Below are 10,766 nucleotides of genomic sequence, written 5' to 3' on the forward strand. Positions count from 1 at the left end.
ACCTGCTATAGCCAGTCAACCCCATCATAATCCAATCACAACCCAAAAGCCCCACCTCTGAACATGGTTGCAATGGAGACCAAGCCTTCAACACATGAGTCTTTGGGGGGCATTTCATATCTAAACTATAACAATATAAAATAATGTATAGATTATAAAACTTGACCTAGGTTACAGTTCTATCACTTTACCTCTAGAGCTAGTGTAGAAATTCTTCTTTATATTACCCACTACCATTCCCAGAGTAAAAATTCAGAATGCAACTCTTCTCAACTTTCTCTCCAGTGAAGAAGTCCAATAGATCTCAAAATAATTTTTTTCTATTTCTGAATGTAGCAAATAATCCATTGGAATAAAATCAGCAGTTGAGTAACTCATGCAAAGGTAATTTAGAGCACAAATTAAATCTGTCAGAGTGGTATTAGATTTGCAAAAAGCTCATAAATAACAAATGAAAGGTCACAGAGCTGTGAAAATGAGAGTGTACTTCTTCATAAAGAGAACTGTGTTCAGGGATGGGATCCACAGTGCATATTCAAACAGCAGCATCATAAAATGGAAACACAGCATATTTTCTAAATGTCTAGAACAGTCCAAAGGCACAGTGGACTGCAGGTAAAAAAAAATCACTGAAATCCAAGAAAAGACCCTTTGTGTCATCAGCACATGTCCAGCATCGTATTTGTGAAGCTTGAGGATTAAAGCTCCATCTCCTCCCAAGAATCTGTAGAGAAGGCTGCATCCCCCTCAGCAGAGCCCATATTTCAATCACTGTTAGACTAATTGTGAATGCATGCCATTCACCTTTCATTTTTCAGTTCCTGGAAAATACTAATAGAGTGAGTGGTGCTTCGTGATTGACTGTCGGAATGTAAGCTTTGGTGATACTAATAAATGGTCCTGCCCATCCTATTTCTCTCATGGAAAAAAAAGATGGAAAATATAGCCTTGGCCACTACAAAGTAGATAAGTTATTTTATTGTGCACTGTATGCAGGTGTTTCTTTTTAGTGCTGTGTTGAACTTGACTTTTGCAAGGGAGCAAAACTTATATTTATAAAAAAGCAATGTGTAGACTTCCTCAATATTAAATCTTTTGTGTGTCAAAGGACATCATTGGAAATGTGAAAAGACAACAGAGAGAATGGGAGAAAATATTTGCAACTCATATATTTTATCTGAATGTGCTAGAGTCCAGAATATAGAAAGAACTCAACAATAAAAAGACAATGACCCAATTAACATATGGGCAAAGAATTAAACACACATTACTCCAATGAAGTGGGCACACAAGCATATGAAAGGCTGTTCAACCTCATTAGTCACGTGAACAATGCATATCAAACTATAGTGAGGTACACTTCACATTCCATAGATTGGCTATAATTTTTTTTAAAAAAAGAAAGTGTTGGTGAGGATATTGGAACACTTGTACTTTGCTGATGGAAAGCTGCAGTGGAACCCTGTCTAGCAGTTCCTCAAAAAGTTAACCACACAGGAAATAAACAATTACACTCCTGGGTGTATACCCAAGAAAACAGAAACATATGGTCACTCCCCAAAAAGGGTACAGGAATGTTAATAATAGCACTATTCACAATAGCCAAGAAGTAGAAACTACTCCAATGTCCATCATCTGATAATTAAGCAAATATATAGTATATTCATGCAATATTATACTGATTAATTTCAATATGGATGAACCTTGAAAACATGCTAAGCTAAAGAAACCAGACCAAAAAAGTCCATGTATTGTATGAATCCAGTAGTGGTCATTAGGGCATGGGAGAGGAAGGATTAGGAGTGACTGTTAATGGGTACAGAATTCCTTTATGGGGTGATAGTAAAGTTCTAGACTAGATAATGCTGATGGTTGTGCAATAATAGGAATATAGCAAATATCACTGATTATAAAATGGTGACTTTTATATTATGTGAATTTTACCTCAGTAAAAAAAATAACAGTTTGTGCATAAAAAGTAAAATTCTGTCAAATTTATTTTTTTATTTATTTTAAATATTTATTTTTTAGTTGTAGTTGGACACAATATCTTTATTTTATTTTTATGTGGTGCTGAGGATGGAAACCAGGGCCTCACATGTGCTGGCGAGCTCTCTACCGCTAAACCACAATCCCAGCCCTCAAATTTATTTTTTTAAATTCCTCAATATAAAAAAATGCATGTTCATTAAAAAATTTTGAGCATGCAAATTGGTATTAAAAGTTTCTAAAATTATACATCATTTTGATATCTATCATTTGAGCCCTTTTACTAATCATATCTAAGCCCAGAAAAGACCTAGTTTTCCTTCTTTCCAAAGAAGGAAAGATTTTTATGGGTAAACTTTTGGGAGAATTGAGATTCAACTACTTTAAGAATTTAGAAATTCCCCCCCATTAAACGCATAAAATTCATGGTTAAAAAAATTAAGGCCTCCAAGTTTGGAAACCAATGCTAACCTAATCAGGCATAAAGAATTCAGCTTCTCTTTCCTATGGATAGTGGAGCTGGATCCTGGTATAGTTTGGAAACGTGTTCCCAAAGGCTCATATGTTAAAGGGCTGGTTGCCAGCCTGTGGTGCTATTGGGAGATGGTGGAACCATTAGGAGGTAGGACCTAGTAGAAGGAGTAGGACATTGGGTGTTATGTGCCCCTGAAGGAGACTTGAGGACCTGGCCTCTCCTCTTTTTCCTTGCTTCCTGGGCACCATGAGGTGAGAAACTTCACTTCACCATGTGCCTCCTGCCATAGGCTCTGCCTCACTATAGGCCCCAAAGCTTAAGATCTATCCAACCATAGACTCAAATCTCTGGAAGTTGTGAGCCAAAATAAACTTTTCTTCCTTAGGGTTGTTTATTTCAGATATTTTGTTATAATAATGGCAACCTGACTAACACTCATCTCTTGTAATGAATGAAATAGTTGGTTTAACTTTACCCATTATAATCCATCATTAGGAGGGCTGTGTGTGCATGCACACACAGGACGTGTACCTTGAAAGGGATATAAGGTGGGAGCTTCTGACCTTCATCAATATCTTTTATATAAGTAGAATCCAGTTAAAGTACATGTGAAAGCATAAAGCATGGGGGTATAACCTGCCTTGAGGTCTAACCTACAGCAATATATGGGGGGGGGGGGTTCTAAGGGCAGCACCCTCCCATTTGCCTCATTGATGAGGGCTGGTGGAAAGTCACCTGGGTCTACAATGAGCTTCAGCCACATTAAATGTTGGTTGGAAGGCAGGAGGGACCTCCCTCTCCATCCCCCACTGCCCCACCTCCTAACCTCCCCACCCCTGCTGCTGGCTTGGTCCTTGCCTTGGTGACTCTGGGGCAGAGGTCAAGGTGGAAGAGACATGTAGATCCTGACTCATCATACTTAGTAGTTTAAAGGAATTATTACATTTTTCTAACCTAAGGAAAGTGAATTGTACATTGAACAAAATTAATTTTACCATGTTTACTTAGGAAGCTACACTGATTTTAGGCAAAACAATAGTAAACATATTAGGAACTACCAACTGTCATTAACTGTGGGTCAGACACTGTTCTGAGGGCTTTACATATGTTATCTCATTTAATCTTCAAAATAAACTTTTGAGGCAGGTAGTATCCTTATTTTGCAGATAAAGAACCTGAGGAACAGAGTGATTAAGTAACTTGGTTCAAGGCTGCACAGCTGCTTGGTTTCAAACCCAGTCAATCTAACGTTTAATCTCTGCATGTTAGTCACACATATTCAATACAGGCTATAAAATGAAGATCTGAGGTTGGGTGGTCATGCTATAGTGGTTGCAATAGAGTTAAATGCAGATGGCATTCAGATACATAATGTTTGATGCAAGTACTATGCAGAGAGACCTTTAAATCATTAACTGGAAGGAATATTGTGGATGAGAAATGCTTTAATAAAAACATGTCACTTGCAGAGCTTGATATATGTGAAGCACTGATGTTGACTTTGAGTTACACATTAGAGAAAAGAACTTAGGTTGGCAACTGGTTGATATTTAATGTGAAATTATATCAAAATAAAACCAGATAGCTTTCCTCACCATCCAGCACATGAAAGAAATCAATGTCAAAGTTTTGATCAGTGTGTGTTTAGCTACAAATGCTGAAGGAACTAGCTTCAGATCTCCAATTAGGGACCTTTTGTGATCTTGAGCAAGTCATTCCCTTATCTGAGCTCAGCTTTCTCATCTGTAAGACAGAATGATAACCCACAGTGTGTATGTGTATCACACACACATATACACTGCTAGACATAAAACCTGCACTTAATACCTGGTGGCAATGGTGGAGAATTTGCAGTCTGTTCTGAGAAGTTACTGAGCTTGCTAAATGGGGAGTGAGAATTTGTGAGTCCCACACTGGCATTCAATGCTTGTGAAGAGCAAGGTAGGTCTGTGTATGCAGAAACCAAATCAGAGTTTGATCCATCCTGTAGATGATATTGAGGCTTCAAATGGACTTTTGTATAGATTGAATGCATAAACAAGCAAATGGAATTAACTGTGTGTAGACATTTATGTTTTCACATAGTAATATGTCTACTGCTCCAATGGAAGTTGAGCTTTAAATTATTATTATCATTTTTTTGCTATAGTCAGTATCATTAGTTAGTGAAAGTTGTAGATTGATCCATATGAAGCTGTGAATAAGTAACCAGATACTTCTATGAGTGACTCAAAATCCAGAAAGAAAATTTTAAAGAACTCTATAAAAATGCAAATGTAGTTTTACTTTTACTTTCTATTCATAAATATACTGTGGTACAAAATGTGATTTTAAAAGGGTGTATTCATTTCCTGGAGCTGATGTAATAAATTACTACAAATTTAGTGGTTTAAAACAGCACAAATTGATTACCTTTCAGTTCTGGAAGTTAGATGTCTAAACTCAGTCTTGTTGGACTAGTTAAGGTGTGGGCAGGGCTGACCCCTTTGGGGGTTCTGAAGGGGCTCCCCTTCCTCTCTGTTTCTAGACTCTGCAGCATTCCTTGGCTTGTGGCCCCTCCCTCATATCTTTCGAACCTTTTGCTTGTACCTCTTCCTGCTGACTCTGACCCTCTTGCCCGACTCACGGCACTTCTGTAATGACACTGGGCCTACCTGGACACCAGCCTGATCTGCCCATCTCAGGATCCTAATTTAATCACATCTACATCTTCCCTTCTCCGCTCCCAGTGTGCTGGGGATTGCGATCTCTGTGTCCCAGAGGGTGTATCATTCAGTCGACCATAATGATCACCTTCCTATTCTGTTTATTTTCAAAACTCAGATAATTCCCTATTAAAATTCTTCTACCTACATTTTTAGTGCAGAAGAGACTAGAAAAATTTCAAGTGGATGTGCATTTTTTAAGTATTCTGGGAAGAAGCAAGTCTTAGCAGGTAGGCAGAGACTACCAAAAGAAACTTCTAGGAGGAGCTGAACCTCAGTTGTATAACTGAACTCTTTAGCTCCACTATTTTTGGGATAAGTATTTAACACCTTCAAACCCAGGCTGTTTGTCCCACCACAGATGAGGCGCTATAGAGCACCATACTGTCTCTCAGTTCTGCACTTAAATATTTATAAACACTGATTAGATGATAGATAAGTGATGTGGTGGGGAGGAGAGGCATATCAGACAATTTCAATACAATATTTTTTATGAAGTGAAAATGGAAAATTTTGCAAAAGATTATAGTGAAATAGTAAATTAAAAGTTAAAGTGATACCACATCATTATTCAGGTTCTTCCCTTCCCCCCAAGTAACTGGAACAAAAATTTCACCATACTCAATCCTCATCCATTTAACTTTAAATTCTACCAGGAGTTTACATTACTATTTAATTTACTTTGCTATAAAGATAAACTTCCATCTTCTTGATATTGCAGATTTTAAAATGTTACCTCATGATACTTTCCACACCCTAACAGATCATATATATTTTGGATCATAAAATAGAAATAGGATATATATGACTTCAAATGAAGTATTATTCTGTAGCATGTATCTGGATCTTATTTTTCTTTTTAGCAGATTTGATGATGTTTTTATCCTTCATCTCTTATGAAAAAACACAGGATGAGCCGGCAAAGGCAATAAGCAGAGGGGAGGAGACCATCCTTGGGATGTTAGAAAAGTCTGAGGCAAATGCCCCAACCCTCCACATTTTACAGGGGAAGTAAAGATAGTCATAGCAAGCTCTAGCCTGTGGGTGCTGATGACCCCACCACCTGGGGAGCAGACTGCACCTCTTGTGATACCTCAGTTCATTACACCACTGTAAAATTATTAACAATCTCCCTGGGACATACCATGTAACAGAAAATGTTTGGGAAAAAAAATACTGTGCTGTGGAATGAAATGTGGTCACCCCAAATTTATATGTTGAAGCCCTAATCTCTAGTAGCTCTGAATGTGACTATTATTGGAGAAAGGTCCATTACAAACATGAACAAAATTCAATGACATCATAAAAATGGGGCCTTAATTCAGTACGGACTGGTGTCCTTTGAAGAAGAGGAAGAGACATCTGGAAAAAGGCCATGAGAGTACAGAGCTAGAAGGTGTCCATCTCCAAGCCAAGGAGAAAGTCATATTTATCAAGTGACCAAGAGCAATGAATGCAAGTTTTCTGAGAGAACCAAATCATAAATGGAAGATGGTAGAGTGAGCATGGAATTGGCAAGGCTGGCATTGTTCTGCGGTGATGGGGTGATAAGGGCTTGTTGTGGTTTGATTGTGAAGTATCCCCCAAAAGCTCATGTGTAGGACAATGTAGGAAGGCTCAGGGGTAAAATGATTGGGTTATGAGAGCCTTAACCCAATCAGTGAGTTAACCCCCTGATAGGGATGAGCTGAGTGGTAACTGAAGGCTAGTAGGGTGTGGTTGGAGGAGGTGGGTCATTGGGGGTGTAACTTTGGGATACATATTTTGTATTTGATTAGTTTCTCTCTGCTTCTTGATCATCACATGAGTCACTTCCCTCCACCACGTTCTTTTCTCATGATATTTGCTTCACCTAGGTTCCTGAGGAATGGACCTTGCTGTCTATGGACAGAGACCCCTGAAACCATGAGCCTCCAAATTAATTTTTCGTCTTCTAAAATTGTTCTGAATAGGTCTTTTAGTCACAGCAGTGAAAAAGCTGACTAAAGCAGGACTCTGCTATATTTTCTAATGACTTACCAGTATTTAAAAAAAATAATGAACACACTAATGCATCTGGAGACAATTTTAGTGTATTGTGCATTGTTTAGTTTTAGTTAATTTTTTTTTACAATTTTAATCAAGTTGTTATAATACGATTCATTTTATATTTCCCTGTTATGTAACTTTGTAAAATTGCTTGCAGGATATATAGTTGGGGTCATTTCTGGGGCTCCTTAAAGTTCTCCATTTTCTAAACTTATTGTCACACTTTTTATCATTCTGTTCGTTTTGATTAACATTGTTTTGTAGTACCTTTTAATATCAGATTGGGTCATATGGATTTTCTGTGCTGAGTGTCTGTTTCATAATATTTTTAGTCACTGTTTGTTTTTACAAAGTAATTTAAAAGTTTATGGCTATTTTAAAAAATCTTATTAAACATTCATATTAAATTTGCAAACAGAATGTCTACATTATGTTTTTTAAACCAGGTGAAAATAAAATGAATATCGAAACCTTGACCCTTGCATGAGACAGAGAGATGACAGTACTTGGACAATAGTAGAACATGAGGGGAAAGCTGTGTAGGAAGCTAAGAAGGTAGCAGGCAAATAGCAAGCAGGTGCAAATTAGGACATAGCTCTGCATTTGGAGTAAGCTGGATGGTTTGACCCTAGTGCAAATTTTTACTGCCCTCAATTTGAGTGAAAAGCATAAAATCAGAATAAAGGACAAGCAGTAGATGATTACTTAGTGTTAAACAATAACTTGATCTTATGTCATCAGTTTTGTTTATGTACCTTGAGTCAGTTTTAGGAAGCACACAATGTGGCCTAGAGTTAAAAACTCAGGCTTGAAATCCATACTGCCTGGATTTCATGCAGCTCCTCTACTTATTTGCTGGATTTCAGTTGACTCAAAATGGGATAATCATAGATAATGAGAATGCCTTCTTTATAGGGCTATTGATATTTGTAAAAGACTTCAATGGCATCTGACCAACAAACGTTAGTTATATTGAGAAGATTTGTGTTCTTGAGACATTTTTTGGCTTGGCAGAAGTCAAAGTTTACATTTATTTTCTTTTCTGATTCTGAAAGTGTACCCCATACAGTTCTGCATGGCCATGACCCAGTAAGGCTGCACCCTCCTGCCTGGTCCACACCGTTATCAAGGAAATGCTTCTGAGCTTTTGTACCTGACTTATTTATTGTTGCTCTCTGGCAGCCATCCCCTGGCCTCCTGGCAAAAATAGCTGGATTTCATTAAAATTCACTCTCTCTTGATACCATCTCTGCTGGATATTAGAAGGGATTGCTACCAGTGGAGCTTTAGCAACCTGATTAAGAATAGATTTGGGCTGGAATGTTCCAAGTGCTCTACAATTACCATTTAGAACGTTTCTCCCCATGGCTCCTCACTTTCCCGTGCACTGGGCTCCCATTCCCTCCCCAGACTGTCTCAGCCAGGTGGGAGCCCAGCCAAGGCTCCTGTGGCATTCTCCAGGTGGACACTGAGATGCATCTTTCTTCATATTTCAGGTGCAAGTTCTCTCCCATCGTCTGAAGTCCCCACTCTGGGGCCCTCTGTATGAGTGACACGTGGCCTGCCATGGAACCTGGCCCTGCTCTGGCCTGGCTCCTGCTCCTGAGCCTGCTGGCTGATTGTCTGAAAGCTGCTCAGTCCCGAGACTTCACAGTGAAAGACATTATCTACCTCCACCCTTCAAGTAAGACTGTTCTCTTTGCTGCAGAAATGTCACTATTTCAAATAAGAAGTGGCCAGGGGAAGGCAGCCTTTAATGCAAGGGAAACAATCCAGTGATTTAATTGAGAGGTGCATTTAGTTAACAAAAGATGCTTTATGTTTTACCCCCATCTTCTCACAGGATGTTTGGTTTTTAAGTCAAATCACTAGACTTGTTTTCTCTGTTCCCTGCGCAATCACTCAGATTCTAAATACCCTTCCCTTTTACTATACCGATCCTCAATCAGTTATCAAAGTGAACTGCTGTGTCCCAGGAGGCAGATTGTTTGTAAAAGATCAGTCCTCTCTAGGAAAGATAATAGCAGGTCTTCCTTTCTGGGCATCTAAATTTCAGTTTCAGCACCAGTGACTCCAACTTCCTATTCCCTCTGCCTTTTGTTTTCCTGTGTTTAAGGATTCTCTGAAAAGTGCATAAAAGTGAAATTGCCCAGATCCCTGCCCTGATTTGCATATATCTGGTATTGTACTTGTGGATTCATGCTTTCAGCAAAAATTTCAGATCCTCCTGTTGCAGGTATCCTGAGGATCTTACGTTGGGAAGCACAACAGTTCTACTTTCTCCTTTGGTCTCCATCTCTGTATTTATTTTTTTTCCTTTGGTCCTCTTCTGAATTTCCCATGTGGTTGTGAGAACTGGCTATATTGTATGGGTTTTGTTGGTTTTTTTTTTTTTTTTTTGGTTGTGGGGGCTTTACCTTTGGCCTCAAGGTACACTGTTCTTTTAAAATTTTCTGCTCAACAAATATTGTTCCCATATCCACTGTGTGGTGGAGCATTGTGATGGGCATGAAAGGTACACAGGCAAACAAGACATCGCCCTTACTTTTGAAGACTGTGTAGACCCAAAGCAGAGGCAGCCACCTGGACTCCTTCTACCCCACAGGGCTAGAATGTTCCATGTCTGCATGTTTTGGGTTAGCTAAGAGGTGGTAGGTGGAATGCACAGGGGCTTGGAGCTACTGGACCTTGGATCTGTCAGCTGCTTTCTTAGCTCCTGACTTGGAACAAATCCCCTAACTTTGTGAAGATTAAATGGCATAATGCGTATGAAGAACTTAGCACAGAATAAAAGCTGTAGTAGACGTTCAATTGATGTTGGAAAATGTGTAAGTGTTTATCTCTTCATTTCTAAAACAGTACGTACCCTGTATGGATCAGAAATAGTATCTGTACAAAACTAGGCCCATACGTAATAGGCAATTGAATGATGGTTGTTTATGTTGTTATCATTGCCTTAGACAACAAACGAAGGGTGCTGAGAATTCACCACTCTTATTTTGTATAGCTGCAAATATACTTTAGCTAAGCAGCAAGAGATTTCTTCAGACTTTACTCTGTACCTCTCAGCAGGGCAGTCTGGTGCCTACTGCTTAATTGCATGAAAAACTTTTCTGGCTGCTTATTTTGGTGGGACTTTTACTTCATTTTAATAATATCCATGAAAAGAAGATATATTGATACTTTCTCTGTTTTCTAGAATGAGTTTTATTCTTTTCTTCAAACAGCTGTGCTTTTTAATTTAATTACACATTTTGAGGCAGAAACCCAGATGTCAGTCTCTTTTGGTTGACTACCAGGGTTTGCGGCTCCTATGAAGTTCTCTGTCAGCTCTAGTGACAAACTCAGTAGTAAGTGGGATGCAGAACTGGCCTCTGGCCTCTTCTGAGATTGTAAATGAAGGATAAAAGGGAAAATCAAAGTCAATGGGTTTAAGCAAATAAAAACAAAGCAAACATACCATTCCCACTTTAACAGGTTGTGGGCCAATGCCCAGAACAACTGCACCCTATTTGGAAAGTCGAGTTCAGAATGCTTTTTGAAGGATGAGCTCTGCCAGGGCACGGGGG

General features: G+C 38.8%; 1 protein-coding gene across 1 annotated transcript in view; it reads left to right on the top strand.

Moving 5' to 3' along the window:
* Window positions 1-8,200: 8,200 nt before the first annotated feature.
* Window positions 8,201-10,766, top strand: part of Lypd6 (LY6/PLAUR domain containing 6) — a 29,861-nt gene continuing 27,295 nt past the window's right edge. The window contains exon 1 of the mRNA XM_015479163.2: window positions 8,201-8,881. Coding sequence (XP_015334649.1) covers window positions 8,743-8,881 — 139 coding nt within the window. The 5' untranslated portion in view covers window positions 8,201-8,742. The remainder of the gene's footprint in view (window positions 8,882-10,766) is intronic.

Source organism: Marmota marmota, unplaced genomic scaffold (genome assembly GCF_001458135.2).
Source record: "Marmota marmota marmota unplaced genomic scaffold, marMar, whole genome shotgun sequence".
NCBI classification, from domain to species: Eukaryota; Metazoa; Chordata; class Mammalia; order Rodentia; family Sciuridae; genus Marmota; species Marmota marmota.